This window comes from Vulpes vulpes, chromosome 7, assembly GCF_048418805.1.
Source record: "Vulpes vulpes isolate BD-2025 chromosome 7, VulVul3, whole genome shotgun sequence".
Classification (NCBI taxonomy): domain Eukaryota; kingdom Metazoa; phylum Chordata; class Mammalia; order Carnivora; family Canidae; genus Vulpes; species Vulpes vulpes.
In genome coordinates this window covers 112875195-112894091 of record NC_132786.1, presented here as the reverse complement: position 1 = coordinate 112894091, position 18897 = coordinate 112875195, and the positions used below count along the sequence as shown (strand labels likewise).

Below are 18897 nucleotides of genomic sequence, written 5' to 3'. Positions count from 1 at the left end.
AAAAAAAACCCACAAACTTCTTATACCTATTTTTTTCCAATTTCTAACGGATCACGAGTGCTCTAAGGTACCATATACTTAGTTTATAATTTTAGAATTAATTCATGATGTTATGACACTGCACAATTTAAGATTACATACTCCACAGGCACTTTGTTTTAAAATGGATGAGACTAGTGCTGTACAATAAAACTTCCTGCAATGAAGGACACGTTCCATACCCATGCTATTCCGTACAGTAACCAGTAGCCACATGTGGCTCATGAGCACTTGAAATGTGCCTAGGGCAACGAAGAAACAATTTTATTTCAATTAATTAATTTAAATCTTAAAAGCTACATATGGCAAGTGTCCACAGTATTAGATAGCACAGGGCTAAACTAAGATGTTTTCCCACAGTTACTTCACTTGGAGATCGATCTCGAATACTAATACTTGTGAAGGCGTGTATGCATAAAACACATATAGGGAGGAAATTAAAATTCACAGCACTTTCTGCTCCAAAAATTCAGTCAATGGAAGAGGTATCCTTCGTACTGTCCAAGCCTTACATTTCTGCCTGAATTCTCAATTCTACCCCCCAAAACCTCTTTTTTTTCCCTCAGCACATAAATATACTCAAGTCTGCCTCATCTTAGAACTAAAAACAAACACCCTCTCATCAATATATGCGCCTTTATAACTACTATCTCTCTTGCCCTGCACATTCTTTCACCATTCAACTCCCTTCAACCTGCCTCTGCCTATACCGCTGCCCTCAAGTTGCTTCTGCTGCTGTCACTAGATGCCAGTACACACTCTGCAGGCCTGTGTTTCCACTGGTGACATCATTCTCTATGGTTCTGCCCTTGGGCCATGTCCTCCGTGGTGTCCTACCTACCACCTCCATTCGGCTATCCCCCAGGCACCCCAAATGACTTATGTGATGTTGAAATTTCCCCAAACGTGTTCCTCCTCATCATGGCCTCTTCCTCCTTCTCCCTTCTCCTCCTCCACCACCCACCATCCAGGTATCCAGCCCAGAGATTCTTTTTCCTGAATCTCGCAGATCCACCCTCCCCTCTTCACTTCCACAGGGCTTCATCATTCTGCCCTAGCGTCAAACAACTGAGGTTGAAATGTTAGCTGCTGATTCTCATCAGGTGTCGTAGCCTCTCAGAACCCAGTTTCCTCTTCTAGAACATAAAGGTAGTATGTGTATCATAAGATTTCTATAAGGATTAAATGCTATACTCTACTATATTAGAACAAAAAATATTTAGAATGCCTAAGCACTTCGCAGTCAATACCTGCTTTGAAATTACTATTGCTACCCGAAAGGATAATCTTAAATGCTCTGCTGTCCAATACTTATCAAAATTTCAGGCAAAAGGACTGACATTTATGAAAGACTGACTAAAATGTACAGTCCATCCATTTCTTCAGATCACTTGGTCTCAATTCTGGCTATGCATCAAAGTAACACCTGATGCATTAAAAAAAAATTAAAGAGATTAAAAAAAATAAAAGATAAAAGTCCATCCCAGGGCTCCACCACACTCCTGAGATTCCAATCCAATGGTCCAAATTTTTCTGTTATACAGGAGCCAGGCCGAAAGCCAAAGCTTGAGGAACACTTCCTTGGGTAAGGCCCAGTTGCCACTGAGCTGTCCACCTGTACTCTGCTGGCTCTCTTTGGAACTGTGTTCACTGAACTGAGCTCAGAGCCAGGCCACCTGCCTACCTTGAGAAACCTTACACACTATCTTCTACAAAGTCATCTTTGAGGACCCAGGGAAGAACGTTCCCTTGAGTCTTAGTTCCAACTACGGTTTTGCTTTAATCTTATAAATAGTAGTCATTTAAGATGGTTTCACCTCCTTGCCTTGGCTGCTAGCAAGTTCGTAACTCTGGCAAGTGAGATGGATCTTCGAGCCTGGATTTTACCTTTCCCTTCTTTGATTTTCCTTCTCTTCACCCTGGAATTTCCATATTTTTCTTGTTTTGTTACATAGTTGATTTTGTAAGTCATCTCAAGACTTTTTGGGTAACAAGATAGGAGACAAAATTTATCACAGAACACATAACCCTATGCAGCATGACTGCTGCTTTGCTCTTAGATTCTCCCTCTGAGTATGAGCCCACAGGAGGCAAGGATCAGGTCACTTCATTGGTTCCCAGCACCTTGGCATAACATGCATTGTAGGTGCTCAACAAATGTTTACATTTTCTCTCCCCTCTATTAAATAGCATCGCATCCCTTAGCCACTCAAATTCATTTAGTTAATCCATGAAATAGGATCTCTAGCATATAGAGCTGAAGATCAGCATTGCTAATAAAGCTGAGGGTATCGTTTGTTCTCTATTGATTTTTTATTGCAAATATAGTTCCGTTATGAGACCGAGCTTTTGTGAACTAATCTAAGAACCTCAACAGCATCTACTTCAAGGAGAATACAACCAACCAATATATACACTATTGATACACGAACTATCTGTAAGTGATGGATACTAGGGAGATAGATAAAACAGAAGCACTGATCTTTCGTGTGTTAATGGATCCCTCAAATTTTCAACCTACCAAGTTGAAACGGATTTTAATGGCATGCCATCCCTATCATTCATACCTGTCAGACCATTATTATCCCAGTGGCGCCGCTGCTCTGCCAGTTTCTGCATTCGTGTTTTAACCGAGGAGACTGTGGTTGCTTCCAATCTTGAGTTGAGCCCTCTCCTCACTCCTGGCACAGGGGCTGGGGCGGCCTCGGCATCACTGACGGGAGCGGGTGCTGGCGGCTGTGCCTGAGGAGGTGCAGGACTTGGAGGACAGGGTTTAGCAGAAACTGACTCAACCGGTTTTTCATTTTCCAAGTTAGAAACTTCTACTTCGGTGTTGTCAGAACAGCGTTTTTTTGATGGTGATGGTTTTGTACAAGATTTCTCTAGATTAAAAAGAAAAAAAAATTCAAAATTTTTTGAAAAATTTCCCAAAAATTCAAAATTCTCTAATTCTTCATGACCTGAAAAACTTGCACTAGGTACTTAACAAATTATTGAAACATGTTTGTCTATTCTCCTTAAATGATTTTCCTTACAATAAGAAACATGTAAAATTCTACGTTCAGTTACTTAGAAATCTGAGAGACTTCTTTTTAAGCAAACATATAATTTATGGCTTAAAACACCTAAATAGGGGACACTTGGGTGGCTCAGTGGCTGAGCATCTGCCTTTGGCTCAGGTCATCATCCTGCGGTCCTGGGATCAAGTCCTGCATCAGGCTCCCCGCATGGAGAGGCAGGGAGCATGCTTCTGCCTCTGCCTATGTCTGTGCCTCTCTCTGTGTCTTGCATGAATAAATAAATATTATCATAAATAAATAATAAAACACCCAAATAAAAAGATATTCAAATAATATTATTAAGATATAGGCCTAGTATTTTATACTCTTCAGACACTAGGAAATAAAAAGTACATACATAAGTATGTACATAATAAAAAGTACATATAATAAACAAATGTTTTGAGTGATTTTAAAAATCACACAAATCACCTCCTTTTTAGATTAAGGAAAACCAAGCCCAAAGCAATTACATTCACGCCTAGAACAACATGGCTAAAGCAGAAACGAACTATGGTAGAAGCTCATTGGTAGAAACAAGCTTTGTTTTTAAAACAATCTTTCAGGGCACCTACGTGGCTCAGTCGCATAAGCATCTGACTCTTGATTTCATCTCAGATCATGATCTCAGGGTCATGAAATGGAGCCCAGCATTAGGCTCCATGCTGGGCATGAAACATGCTTAAGATATACTCTATCTCCCTCTGCCCCTCCCTCCCTGCTTTCTCTCTCTCTCTAAAAAATAGAAATTTAAGGGACTCTTGGGTGGCTCAGTGGTTAAAGCCTCTGCCATCGGCTCAGGGTGTGATCCTGGAGTCCCGGGATCGAGTCCCACGTTGGGCTTCCTGCATGGAGCCTGCTTCTCCCTTTGCCTGTGTCTCTGCCTCTCTCTCTCTCTCTCTCTCTCTCTCATAAATAAATAAAACCCTTAAAAATATATAAATAAATAAAAATTTAAAAGCAACTGAATTATCTGGTTAATACCAAGCAAAGTCATTGGCACAAGTGTTTTCATATTTTCATAACATTTCACACTTTAAACTGCCATTGACACCTACAAAATAAATTAAAAAGTCTTAAAATAAAAAGGAGCTACCCAAACATAAGGCATATTATTTCTACCCAAGACTGGATTTTAATAATATCTCCTGGGAAATTAACATTTTAGGATATAAGAATGTAAATTGTGTATGAGGCCAGTTTCCCTGGCTGTCTAACTCAGTGTTCTTGTTCTGGAAGTACCCAAAGTACTCTTAAGCAGGAGTCGTGATTGTCCTCAGAGGCATCAATCTAATCAAATTTACATCATGAAACTTTCTCATCTTCTGTAACTCACTTCTGGATCTATTTTCTATTAACTCATCCAATCATTTTTGAAAGCATTTCTATTTTAGCATGCATTGCCAGCTGGAAATACAGAGTTCTTCAAGTTTATAGTTCTTATATAAGTCCTTATAAATATTTCCATTGAAGCATCAAAACATAGTTCCAACCACTAGTTTTAAAGTACATAGTACTCAACATTGGAGTGTATAAATCTGTGTCACAATGAAAAATAGAAAAAGATCCTGGACTGGAGCTAGACCTGTTTTCCTGACCAAATATCATATATATATATATGTATTATATACACCACATATGCAATATATATACCATGTATGTCTGATACATATACTACATAACGTGTGAAATACATGCCACGTATATATATGTGATATATACTATATTCCCTCTTTTCGAAATATATAAATATATGAAAATAAACTCCCATTCTATAATTAGCTTACAAAATAATTATGCCTGCTTCTTGGGGAGTCTGCTTCTCATTCTCCCTCTGCTCCTCTCCATGCTCTCTCTCTGTCTCTCAAATAAGTAAATCTTTAAAAAAATAAATAAATCTATGCTAAGGAAAATTATTATCTGCAGATTATTCCACACTCTAGGAGAAGACTAGGTGGCTAACTTACTGATACAGGCTGGGGATGCCAAGATTTAGGTAAAAATAAATTAAGTTTCCAGGTGAGTTTAGGTTGGTTTTGTGTATATTTATTTGTTTTTGTTTAATTCACCAGTTCTTAGATTAACAGCCTATACCTTTAGCCTAGCACTAGAGAGCTGGTTCAACAGATAGAAGATGAAAAGGCTCATTAAATTTCCAGTATCTACAAGCAAGTCTGCCTTTCATTACCCTGTTTATGCCAGAGACCACCTGAACTTCGTGGTCAGCTGTTCTGGCACTGGTGGAAGATAAACTTCCACACCACCAAGGTGTAAGTTTTCCCCGCTCCTTTACTTTTCTTACCTTGGGTGTTTTAAGGACAACTTTGGGTTGAGGAAAATAAAGTTCGTCCAATTAGTTTGAAGTATTTGTTGGATACGCTGCTCTAGCCTGGTAGTTCTAGGCCTAATACAATAGGCCTGTATTAGAAGAGAAGGCTGATCTTTCCTCCAGAGGTTATTACTACATATGTCTCCTAAAGACCTAGGTTTTTCTACATGCATGATAAAGTGTTTGGAGTTTATCTCCTGTGAAGGATGCAAATTTTACTTTTCCCCCCACAAAGTCTTTTACCTTCACTGCCAGGTAGAGGTTGTTGGTTACTTGCTTCGGAAAGCGGCTCTCTGGCTCTCTTGGCGTGAGTCATAGACCTTGCTGCTGCCGTGGGCCTCTCGGCCATCTTTCTCTGAAGGTTCTCTCGCCTGGCACGGGTTCGTTCAAGCAGCTTCTACATATGTAGAGCAGTGTTAAAAGACAAGCTTAGTCAAAAGTTCACAAAACTTGAGGTACCTTCCAAAATCACCAACTGCCATATAGGGTAACAGTTAAATATATTTCAAAGGTGAAATCCTAAGTAATTATGTCAAAATTCACCAAATAAGCATCCCAAAGTCAAATTACAGAGGTAGTATGAATAAAATATGTAAAACTGTATGAGATTTTTTTTAAATTTATTTATTCATGAGAGGCACAAAGATAGGGAAGCAGAGGCAAAAGGAGAAGCAGGCTCCCTGAGGAGCAGGGAGCCAGATGCAGAACGCAATCCCAGGATTCTTGGATCACGACCTGAGCCAAAGGCAGGTACTTAACCGACTGAGCCACCCAGGTGCCCCAGTTGTCTGAGATGTAAAATGGCCAGAAGTTGCTTCTCCTTTCATCAAAAGGTAGAATCTATTTCCACACTCTTGCATTGGGCTGGCCTTATAATTCACCTTAACCAAGAGACAGTGGCGGAAATGATACTTCATGACTTCCAACTCTGGGCCTCAGAGGTCTTACAGTTTCTCTTCTCACTCTCTTGGAACACTACCACGAGGTGAAGAAGCCCAGGTCAAGCCTGCTAGAGACACCGCCCCCAGCTGAGAGCTAGCATCAACCACCAGACCTGTGAGGAAGGCCATTTTAGACCATTCAGTCCCAGATAATTTGCCAGATCACTGCAGACTCCTGCATGACCCCAGGGGACACCACTGGAAGCACAGGCTAGCTGAGCCCAACACAAATTGCCGAGCCACTGAATCATGAGAAATAACATGGTGGTTGTTTTCAGCACTTTGGTGAGGAGAATTAGAGTCTGCCAAAGATGTTCATTTCCTTAATCCCATGAGCCTATGAATGTTACAAAAGGCAAAAGGGACTTTGCTGATGTGATTAAGAACCTTGAGATGGAAAGATTATCCTGGATTATCTGGGTGGGCCCAATGTAATCACCATTGTCCTTAGGAGAGAAAAGAGTCAGGAGGGTCAGATATGCAACCAAAGAAGCAGGGCTTGGAGTAATGTGATTGGTGGCTCTGAAGATGGAGGAAGGGACCACATGCCAAAAAATGCAGGTGGCCTCTAGAAGCTAGAAAAGGTGAGGAAACAGTCTTCAGAAGGAACACAATCCTGCCAACACCTTGATCTTACCCCAATAAAATCCATCAGCCTTATGACCTTCAGAAGATAATAAATACATGGGATTTTTAAACCACTAAGAGTGTGGTAATTTGTTACAGCAACAAAACTAATACAGCCACTAAGATTTGGTATAATGGTAAACAGCAAGAGATAACGGACATATTTAGTCCTTTGAAAACGTGACCTTTCCTAAGATGACAAAACAAACAAAAACCACCACCAATAATAAAATCCCGTGTTTTTATTTAACTATCAATATATAATAAAATAATTTTAAGTTGGTATCTTAACCATTCCATAAATTCATGATTACTCTGTTCTTACCTGAATCTACTAATGCTTCTGTTCAAATCAGTATGGTAAAACAAACACAAGACCCTGTAAAACATTTCTTTTTCTTTCAAAAGAACACAACTAAAGGAGGCATGCAAAATTATTGGCTGGAATTTATGGGCAGTCCAGGTGGCTCAGCGGTTTAGCGCCGCCTTCAGCTCAGATCCTGATCCTGGAGACCTGGGATTGAGTCCCAGGTCAGGCTCCCTGCACGGAGCTTGCTTCTCCCTCTACCTTTATCTCTGCCTCTCTGTGTGTGTGTCTCTAATGAATAAATAAATAAAATCTTTAAAAAAAAATTTTTCCCCCGCTGGAGTTTATACACTGCCCTGAACCCAGATATAGAGCTAGCATAGACTAAAGGAATACACACCCATTTGATCTTTTTAATTTCCTCAATTAGAAGAGAATAAGTATTCTTTAAAATTCCTCTGAGTATGCAAAAGAAACATGAGCTAAATTTGGAAGAAGGTACAATTTTCCACTTTTCTTAGGAATGATTTCTCATTGAAATAAGTGACGCTAAATTGAAATGCTATGTGGCTGAAAGTCAATTTATGAACCAAATGCCTTCCAAAACACAAGACCTTCACCCTTTAAAAATCTTCAACAAACTCAAAAGTGATATTGTTACATAAATTCATATATGTAAGAGAATTTCCCCCATGATAAAATGTACCACTCCTCAGATACAAAACTAGTCTAATTTTATTCATTCGTGGACATGCCCACATTCCATTCTGGTCAGTTAGAATACTTGTGAGTCAGTATATCTTCAGTTACTATGAGTAAGAGGTCAGTCACAAAAGAATGTGGCTTTGCCATTCAAACATACACAAGAGCTCTACTGTCTCCATTAGATTCAAAGATTTCAAAATTTAAAAAAAAAATAAAATAGATAAGCAAAAGTTCCCTAATCTATAAAATAAACACTGAAGATTACTTTAAAGGAAATTACATATCTAAGGAACGTAAACTCAACAGTTCAATAAACCTAAGTCTCCACAATAAGGCATCAAGAATTCAAGGGTTCTTTATTTACAAGGTACATTCTTTCAAATATCACACCTCCTTCTTCAAATAATAGAGGCGTTAAAAAAAAATGCAATAACTAATGGAACCAGAAATAAGACATTCCACATGGATGAATCTGAAATAACTGAAGCTTATAGTCCTCAGCCACTTCTGCCACATGAGAACCTGAAATCATTTCTGACAGAAACCTTTCTAAGAGGTATTCCTGATTTCCCTACCTTCTTAAACAGAATAGACTCAATATAAATTAACTTCTTATTTCCAAAACGCTCTAGCAGCAATCTTTCCCAGGTCAATGCAGAGATTTTCATTTAACTCTCAAAAATAAGAGAAACTCTATTCAAAACAGTAACCACATGTTCATTTACTCATTGCACAGAAGATGCTTTACAGAATATTTTAATTGTGGCTTTTCTACTTTAAGGATACTACATGGAAAGCTCTGACTGGGCACACCTATCTCTGGGGTCCCCTGTGGCAGTCTTGGACCGGAGTGATCATTCTCCAGGAGATCCTCAAACTAAGAGGCTGACACTAATGTTATGAGCAGTCAGTTTATGGTTTTAAATTAACCTAACAGCAAGCACAACAGCACTACCGTTTACACAAAGTACTTTCCATGTCTGCACACAAAAACTCAGTTCATTTTCAAAATTTTACTTGGCAGGTTCTGTTTTTTTCTGTTTCACAGATGAAGAATCTCAAGCACAGGTTAAAAAATAAGCCATAGGTCACATAGCTAAGAAGTGGCAAGATAGAATTCAAAAACCAGGCCCCAGAGTTTGGGCTCTTAATCACTTTGCTATAAACTATTATAAAGGGGCACCTGGATGGCTCAGTCAGTTAAATGGCTCAGTTCAGGGTCATGAGTTCAAGCCCTGCATTGGGCTCCACATTGGGTGTAGAGCTTTAAATAAGCTGTCTTTTGACTAAATTCAATTGCTCTTTTTAAGAACTTATTATCAGGAGAACTAACTTCATACCAACATAACTTTTTAAATGTTATCAGCTGGTCATAATAATAAACATCTGCCTTAACTGCTTATTTGTCTTCATGGACATCAAGATGGATTATTTCTGGTTGGTCCAGGAAGAATACAGAAAGACATTGCCCTGTGGACCTTGTCTAGATCCTGATTCAAACAAATTGCAAAACCATGAAGCACTCAAGGAAATCTGAACATTGACAGAATATTTGATATTAAGAAACTGCTGCTAAATTTTTAGGTGTGATAATGGCACTATGATTATTTTTTAAAGTGCTTAGTGTTTAACGATCAATACTGAAGTATTTATGTATGAAATTATATGATCTCTACAATTTGCTTCAAAGGATTCAGTGGGAGGGATTAGAGGGGAATACAGTGAAACAATATGACCATGTGTTGCTGGGTGAGAAGCCCAAGAGTTATTATACTTCAATAATTTAATATTTTCTACAATAAAGTTAAGAACATTGCTAAAATGTTCTTGCAGCTATGTTATATGTAATTGTTGGTTTGTCAAATAATTTGCATGGGGCAGTGTGGGTGGCTCAGTGGTTTAGCGCCGCCATCAGCCCAGAATGTGATCCTGGAGGCCTGGGATCAAGTCCCACGTCAGGTTCCCTGCATGGAGCCTGCTTCTCCCTCTGCCTGTGTCTGCCTCTGTCTTTCTCTCTGTGTCTCTCATGAATAAATAAATAAAATCTTAAAAAAAAAAAAAAAAAAGACAAAAAAATAATGTGCATGGAATGGCTTTTTTATTATTTCAGCAGAATGTTATTGGATGCCTTGAGGTTAAGGAAACATCTCTCTGAAAAGGACAGAACAGGCCTGCCTTTATGAAGCTCATGTTCTGACAGGAATTATGTTCAACAGGTAAGTGCAAGTGAGATGAGCATTGTGAGAGGTGATCTGCCCTCCGAAGAAGGAAAATCAAAGTGCGAGCTGGAGGTTAAATCAGTCTGCCAAGCGGAAGGAGCAGGGAGAGAAGAGTGTGCCACACAGCACCAGCGACAGCAGCGGGGAGAAGCAATGCCCAACAGCCCTGTTGGAGGAAGAGAGAGTTTCGGATGGCTGCAGCTTCATCAGCCAGAGCTACCAAGAGAATTAGCCCTAATGCACTGACATTACTGTAATGAATTAACATCTCTCCTGTGCTTGTAGGATGTCATGGTTATGAATCACCTTTGGGAAAATTAACAAAATAGTCTCTCAAATCATTTTCTGTGGTTCTGATAAGGAACTCTGGTTGAGAAAATCATTTTAACTGATCCTCAGTCCTTTTAGGACAAAGAACTGTTGCAGTTCACATTCCTGTGCAAAAATGCGATGAATGCTATAATTAAACACCTAGTCACTGGAACCAATTCAGATAGTGCGCTCATTACCAATTAAGGAAGAGATGTCAAAGTTGTTTACTCCAACTATAACTGCTCTTTCATAATATAAACCATACAGGTTTCTGAGCACACTCTAAAATGGATGATTTCTTTCCAATAAAAGTTTCTTTCAACTGAGATTTAGTAGTAGCTTTGGAATGACATTTTGAAGTAAAACGAAATACAACTTTCAGCCAACTTTCAAAATGCTTTGTTCCTATCAGTGACTTAGGAGAATAAAAGGAATATTCAGGACACATAGGGCAAATGTTTTAAGGAATCCTATTCTAGCCTAGTAACATAAAATGAAATATCCTCCTTAACTCCAAAGCACGTGAAAAATAATACATGGCACATGAACAGCCCTATTCTTTAAAACTAATACAAAAATGTGTCCTGGGTATTCTCTTAGAATCCTTAAGGAAGGTTAACAAATCAATGTTTTCCCCTACATGACTGAGAATTTGAAACCAAAACAAATACTGTTATGTTTAAATACAAGTAAACTGTAACTGTTGAAACTTTTAGCATCTTAGGCTTAAGGAATTGTACTTCCCAAGGCATTTAAGTTTTTGAATCTAGCAGAGACATTTTTATTTTTTATTTTTTTTACAATTTTATTTATTTATTCGTGAGAGACACACACAGAGGAGGGGGGCAGGGGCAGAGACACAGGCAGAGGGAGAAGCAGGCTCCATGCAGGGAGCCCGATGAGGGACTCAATCCCGGGTCTCCAGGATCACACCCTGGGCCGAAGGCAGGTGCTTAACCACTGAGCCACCCGGGCTGCCTACGTAGAGACATTTTTAGGCCCACTTTGCAACAACTCAAGAAATTAGGTCTGAACCTCCCATAACCACCTAAAGAGGAACTGTCCTGCAAGAAAAGGGGGTGGACAACTGGCAACACGAAACCAAGGTGAACATATCCATGTATGTTCTCAACAAGACTGGCCAAGGAGGGAGAGAAATAACGGACACAATGATGTAACGAATCCATGTTCAATTTCCAAAGGACAAAAGACGAGTAGAGAGAGTATTGCTTGTAATGTGATGCTCCATACACACGAAGAGGTTTACTATTTCCTTACTCTGCTTTAAAAAAAAAAAAAATTATTGGCTACTAATTTTGCTGGTGTCTGTTGGACTAGCGCTGCTTCCTCCCCGCTCCTGGGTCAATCCCGTGTCAATCCCGGGGGCTGGGACGGCTTCTTCCTCCTGTAGCAGAGCGACCAAATCTAAAGATACTATTGACATTATCGGAACGGATGCAATGGTTTCAGGTACTGGCTGATGTTAACGTTTGGCTGTCATTTTCTTTTTCCTTTTTAAAGATTTTATTTATTTATTCATGATAAGAGACACAGGCAGAGGGAGAAGCAGGCTCCATGCACGGAGCCCGACGCGGGACTCAATCCCGAGTCTTAAGGGTCACGCCCTGGGCCCCCCGGGGATCCCTGGCTGTCATTTTTTTTTCTTTTTACAGATTTTATTTATTCATGATAGACAGAGAGGGAGGGGGGGGCAGAGACACAGGCAGAGGGAGAAGCAGGCTCCAGGCAGGCAGCCCGGCGCGGGACTCGATCCCGGGTCTCGGGTCACGCCCCGGGCCGAAGGCGGCGCTCAAACCGCTGAGCCCCCGGGGCCCCCGGGCCGTCCCGCTCGCCCGCCGCGTTCCACGGCCCACGAACCCCCGCAAGGCCCGCTCCGCGGCGGCGGCTGCACCTGCACCTGCACCTGCACCCGCACCTGCGCGCAGTCCCTCCAGCCCCCGGCTGCGCCCTGCCCGCCTCGGGAGGGACCCGGCCCCTCCGCAGGACAGCGGGCCTCACCCTCTGGATCGGGGCCGGCGGGGGGCTCCGCGCTGCCGTCTCGGGGGCCGCGCCCCGAGCTCCCCTCCCTGAGCTTCAGCCGCAGCGCAGCGAGCCGGCAGCCGCCGACCCCGCGCCGCCGCAGGGCGGGAGGCAGGGCAGGGCAGGGGAGGGGAGGGGCGCCGGGCCGACCCCCGCACCCCCGCTGCGCACGCGCGCGCACGCGCCCTCCGCCCGGTGCGCCCGGGGGTCGACGGGCGGCGGGAAGGGTCGGGTCGGGGTCGGGGTCGGGGTCAGGGCGGCGGCCGCGGGCGGCGATGGCAGGCTGCGCCCGCAGGCCCTCTCACCTCGGTAAACGGGTCCATCGCCCCGGACTCCGCGGCTCGACTGCGCGACGACGGTGGCCCAAGTTCGGAAGAGGGAAAGAAGTGAGTCTCGCTTCCCGGCGCCGCCTGGGGAGAGCCCGCCGCTCCCGAACTGCGCCTGCCGCCCGCCCCTCAGCCGCCGGGTCGCACTCGGCCTCCTGCGGCCGTTCGAATTTGAATTTCAGCGCCGGTGCAGCGCGCCTGCGCGCCGGGCGGGGGCGGGACGCGCCTCTGCCCGCCCCTCCCCCCGCCCCCCCCCCCCCCCCGCTCCGGGTCACGTGGCCCGGTCCCGGCCGCCGCCCCTGGGTCACACCCGGAGCTCGGGAGGCCGCGGGCCGGCGGGAGGTGCGGCGCTGCCCGGGCGCAGCCGCCTCCGGGCGCGAGGCCTCGCCCCAGCGCTCGCACCGCCCCGCTGCCTGGGCTCGCAGCCCGCGGTGCTTGCACCTTTCCCGCCTGACGTCATCGCTTCCCAGGGGGCTCACGGGGCCTGGCGGCCGTCTGCATCGTGCTTCCCACCCTCCCCGACGGGGACTGCCGCCCTCATGGGGACCTTGGGGCGAGTGACCCACCTAGGGCGCTGGAGACCTTTCCCATCTAGGAAAAGAAGACTTAACACTAACGAGCTGTGGGTGACACGTTCGGACCCCACCCAAACTGCCCTGCCTCCTTATTTTAGATCCCATCCAAACGTGTTAGGCCTGGAAGGATTAACAAGCCACGCATCCACCTCGGCTCTTAAGAGCCAACAGCGCGGAGACCCTGAGACAAGGAGCCCTTTGTCCAAGAGGATGAAACACCCCATTCTCAGCTCAGGGTCCCCGTTTCCACCAGGTCAAGCTGTGTCTCAACGACCGTTCTTTACGGATGGCTCAGAGTTGCAACAGACGTTATGCAATTACTGTATCCGATTCATTTCTCCTTTAGCAAGTCCGTGTTAGGGCATGTAGAGACAGCAGTTGTGGACGTGTTGGGCTGAAAGGCAGCACCCTGTAGACCAAGGAGTGACCGCCCAACTAACGGCTGAACAAACCAAAACGGTTCCTCCCAAGTAAGACGTTTGGGTATGTTTAATGACGTTTCCATCTTATCAGTCAGTAGACTTTACCAAACGTATTTCACTAATAATATGTCTAATGTGAATTTTGATGCTGTAGGTTGTAAAAAAAGGAAAGAGAGAAAGAAAGAAAAAGAAAGAATTGAACTCTGAGTGGAGTAGGAAGAAACTGGGATCTTGGCTCTACCAGGACGCTGTGACCTCAGGCAAATCATTTAAAAATCCAGCGTTTTTAAAACCTTTGAGGGGAGTCACGGACCTTTTGAAAATACGATTAAAGCGGACCCTCTACCTAGAAAAATGCCCATTTAATCATAAAGTATTTGACACAGAATTCCATGAAGTTCATGGTCACCAAGTTAGCAGTTTATGGTTTAGCCTGTCTGGATTTTAGTTTACTCATCTGTCAAATGGGAATAACCAACTGCCCACTTCTCCGCAGAGTCTTTAGGAGGATCAGATGAAAAACCGAAACAGATCCCAAAGTATTCTGTAATAGCGACTATAGCTTCTACCCGCCCCCCCCCCCCCCACCAAGGGTTTGGTATTATCAAATTCTTGATATTTAACTCAAAATACACTGACTTAGGAACCAAAGAAGAAAAGGTGTTTGAATTTTTTTCACTGCTAGACAGGGGAAAGGATGTGTGTGTGTGCATATTGGAAGGGAGGGGGAGAGTGTGTTTTAAACAACGTTGGAAAAGTCTTTAGAGATTTATGTAGTCTGTGTGCCTTCCCTCTTCGTCTTCTGCGAGCTTTACGCTCCTCATAACCAGATTCTAGTCAAGACTAAAAGAGGTACATAAAACACAGTGCAGTATAACTCGTCCAAATATTTAGTTTATCTTTTGTCATAATCCCCTTATAGCTTTGGTCTTTACACTGATAATAATAATGGTGAAGATGATAGCAACCACCAAAACAGTAGCTACTTTTTAAATAGCCCCAGCTGCCAGAAACTGCTAGATACTCAAGTCTACTCTTCTTCAAGTACAGCGATTGTCACCTGACAAGTCTTTTTTTCTATTCTACCCCGTTCTTATTTCATTTTTCAGTTTGTAAGCTGAAATTACTCTTCTCCTTTTAAAACTTGTGTTATAAAATATTTCCAGTTCACAAAAAAGTAATGAATAAACAAAACCATGTACCCACCATCTAGTTTAAAGAGATATATAATCTTATACTTGAAGTCTCTTGTGTATCCGTTCTTAATCCCATTCACCTTCCGCTCCTCAGGGGTAAAAGTAATCTGATTTTAATGTTTATCATGCTCATGAAATTCATGTATTTTTATTACATCTACGTATATATCCATAACAATATATTGTGGTCTGAATAACTTTTTTTTTTTGCTGTATGTGCCTTTCTGCAGTTATTAATCTTTCTACTAAGTATTCTTTTTATGAGATTCATTCTCACCAATAGCCACTTTTCATTCAGTTTCATGGCCGTATTATATTGTATGAATATACTTGCAATTATGTATCCATTATCCTATTAATGGATGTTTAGCTCATTAACAATATTTCATGCCAAAGATTCCATGATGCTATATTTTTATGTCTCCTTATATACACATGCAAAATTTTTATCTACAGTAATATACCTAGGAATTATTTTGATAAATATATTTCAATATTATTGCCAGATATTAAAAATAAATTTACTCTTCAAAATGATTGTCACAATTTTTACTTCAGTCAGCAGTATATGAGCAGCATGTCTGCTACTGCAGTGCCTCCCTAACACATAGTTACTTTTTATTTTTTTATTTTATTTTTTTTTAAATTTTTATTTATTTATGATAGTCACAGAGAGAGAGAGAGAGGCAGAGACACAGGCAGAGGGAGAAGCAGGCTCCATGCACCGGGAGCCCGATGTGGGATTCGATCCCGGGTCTCCAGGATCGCGCCCTGGGCCAAAGGCAGGCGCCAAACCGCTGCGCCACCCAGGGATCCCCATAGTTACTTTTTAGATTTTGCCATTCTAGTCTGTGTGCACTTGTTACTCCTGAATTTGAACATTATTCCATGTGTTTATTGGCCTTTCAGGTTTCCTTTTCTGTGAATTTCAACTCTATATCTTTTGCCTATTTTTCCACGCAGTTAGTTTTTTCTTATTGATTCACAGGCATTTTGTTTAGCATTTTCTGGAAAAATAACTCTTTTTAGCTTATAAATATCTTTCCTTAGTTTATGGTTTATCTTTTCACTTTAGGATGTCTTGGATGTGCAGAAATGTTTAATACTAATGTAATTAGATATATGTATATTTTCTTTCAGGGGATGTGCTTTTATCTGTCAAGAAATCCTTCCCTACTCTGAGGTTATAAAAATGTTCTCCCCTATTTTCTTCTAAAAATTATTGTTTTCATCATTTTGTCCTTAAATTATCTGGATTGATTTTTTTTATTTGGATAACCAAATGTCTTAGCAACGCTTATTTGTCCATTCTTTCCCCACTGACCTATATATATCAAGTTTTTGTGTATATGTAGGTGTATTTTAGAGCTCTTTATTCTGTTCTCCTGGTTCATTTCTCTATTCTTCCCATATCAAACCATCTTAATTATAAGAGTTGATATCTGGTAGGCAAGTTAATAATTAACTTGGCTTGGCTAATTGACTTAGCTAATTTGGCTTCTTGCTTTTACAATTTATGGCCAAATTGTCAAATTCCACACAAAGGGGAAAAAATCCTCTTGATATTTTTATTGGAACTATATCAAATTTATCACATAATTTAGAGAGAGTTGGCATCTTTGTGATATTGAGCCTTTCCATTTGTGAACATGGTAGATCTTGATTAACTTAAGTCTACTTTAATATTTTCCAAAAATATTTATAATGTGCTTCTGTACAGATCTTTAAATTTATTCTTTTGTATTTTTGTTGTTGTTACTACTTTTACATATGATATCTTTTAAATTATTTTTAAATAATTACTGGTATTTAGGGACATAATTGATTATTGTGAACCTACTCAACTATCTTTTAGTTTTAGTAATTTATAGAGAAGGATCTTTTTAAAATGTAAATTATGCAGTGTCAATTCCTTATTCAGAGTTAGTTCGTGCCTTCCATTGCAATTAGAATAATATCCAAATTATTTATCATACTACAAAGCCGTAAATGATCTGGACTGTTTTCTTCTCGTAATACATGCCAAATATCACAGTACTCTCCCTTTTTTTCACTAGGCTCCAGCTTCATAGGTTTTTTTCCAGGACAAACAAAAAGACAGATTCCTTTCTTCTTCAAGAATTTTCCACCTCCTACAATACTCCTCTTTAGATCTACCCACGTCTGGCTCCTCATTAATTGAGTGCTTGCTGGAATGTACTACCTCTCAAAGAAGACTTCCCTGATTGGGTGGCCACACTCTTTCTTTTGGCCCTTTCCCAGTCACTTTCCATCCTGTTACCGTGATTTATTTTTTTCACTGCAATTCCACTTATGTGGAATGATTTTTGTTATGTATTTATGTTTATTTCCTGTCTGTCCTACTAGAGTATAAGCTATGGGATGGCAGAAGCATGTCTTACTTATAGCTGTAACCCAGCACCTTCTGGGAATGTGAGTTCGGTAGATGTTTTCTGAGTGAATGAGTTTAAGATAACTATTATTCCTATTTTAGATATAGGAAAACTGACATACAAACAGGCTGAGTGATTGGACCATCACCTAATAATTTGAACGAGATCTCGGTGACTTCAAATTCTAGACTGTTCATACTCGACATTTCAGTTCATTTATTTTTTTTTTGGATCAGCAAAGACACAATAATGATGTAAATGTGCCCTTGAGCTATAGCTAAAAGCCTGAAAATAGCAACCATGCTTTTCTCATGGAATTGTTTTCTCAAAAAATAAAAAAAAAAAAAATTTTTTTTTAATTATTGAAGTGTGTGCTGTAATCACATGATTATTGCTATAGACTATGCAGCTTGGTTTAAATGATGTTAATATTCTAAAAGTCATCAGAAGTGTCTTTCCTGTTTTTAAAATGAAAATCACAGCCTCTCAAGTTATTTAGGTAAAGACCACAGCTTATTACATTAATTTAAGAATAGAATCAAGGCGATGTAGATTCAAGGTGACACTAGTAAATGAGATTTGTGCCTTCTAAGATCCTTCCTTTTCAACAAAGGAACCTAATTATCATATCTTTCACAGATAAAATTGTGAAAAGCATTTGAAAAATTTGAAAGCATTTACTCAATAAAGACACTCCCAATGCTATTTGTATATTTACAGTTAATTTTTCAAAATACATTCACACTCATTCTCTTTTTATTCACAGAATGATACAATGATGTAAATATTCTTATTTTTACAGGGAGAGAAAAAGCCAAGGTCTAACCACAAGGCAGTCGCAAGAAGGATTAAAGTCAAGTTCTCTACTTCAGGTTATCTGGCTGAAGGGCCACTTCTTTTACACATTTACCATAATGAAATAAGAACTATCAAAGAATGTTATATACAAGTTACTGAAAAGGGATGTCTTATTTATTATGATCTCTGCTATTAATGGTCCTTAGCATCACTTTTTAATGGTTCTTAGCATCAGATTTTTTTTTCTTTTTCTAAGTTAATCAATGAAACTGTTTCATATTCCAAAGTGAGGGAAAACAAATTGTCCTTTCTGACCATATTATACTGTTCTTAAAACCCAATGTAACTATAGTCATACCATTCTCAAAATTCATATAGCTTTAATCTCCTTTTTACTTTCTCAAGTGGTAAGTAAGGGTGTTAAGAGAATTCAAAGACCTACAGCAAACCCTTTCACAAAGAGGAACAATTCCTTTATGTACTTATCACACTATAATTTATATATTGATAACTTTACCTTTTCTTACTAGATTTTTTAAAGCTATATTCACAGAGCCTATTTTTAAATTTTTTAAATGATCCATATTAAAGAAAAGCAGTTCTTAAATA

At 40.8% G+C, this 18897-nt stretch overlaps 2 protein-coding genes across 8 annotated transcripts in view; one reads left to right on the top strand and one right to left on the bottom strand.

Moving 5' to 3' along the window:
• Positions 1–13113, bottom strand: part of ANLN (anillin, actin binding protein) — a 49935-nt gene extending 36822 nt beyond the window's left edge. For 2 of the 7 annotated variants that reach the window (XM_072764730.1, XM_072764732.1), the window contains exons 1-3: positions 12884–13049; positions 5671–5824; positions 2607–2921 (exon numbers count right to left, since the gene is read on the bottom strand). In XM_072764730.1, coding sequence (XP_072620831.1) covers positions 2607–2921; positions 5671–5824; positions 12884–12901 — 487 coding nt within the window. In that variant the 5' untranslated portion in view covers positions 12902–13049. Of the gene's footprint in view, positions 1–2606; positions 2922–5670; positions 5825–12883 lie in introns of all 7 variants that reach the window. The other 5 variants (XM_072764728.1, XM_072764729.1, XM_072764726.1 and 2 more) reach the window with 5 other exon arrangements.
• MATCAP2 (microtubule associated tyrosine carboxypeptidase 2) overlaps positions 12854–18897 on the top strand; it is a 62879-nt gene continuing 56835 nt past the window's right edge. Inside the window, exons 1-2 of the mRNA XM_072764736.1 lie at positions 12854–12964; positions 18293–18362. Coding sequence (XP_072620837.1) covers positions 12854–12964; positions 18293–18362 — 181 coding nt within the window. The remainder of the gene's footprint in view (positions 12965–18292; positions 18363–18897) is intronic.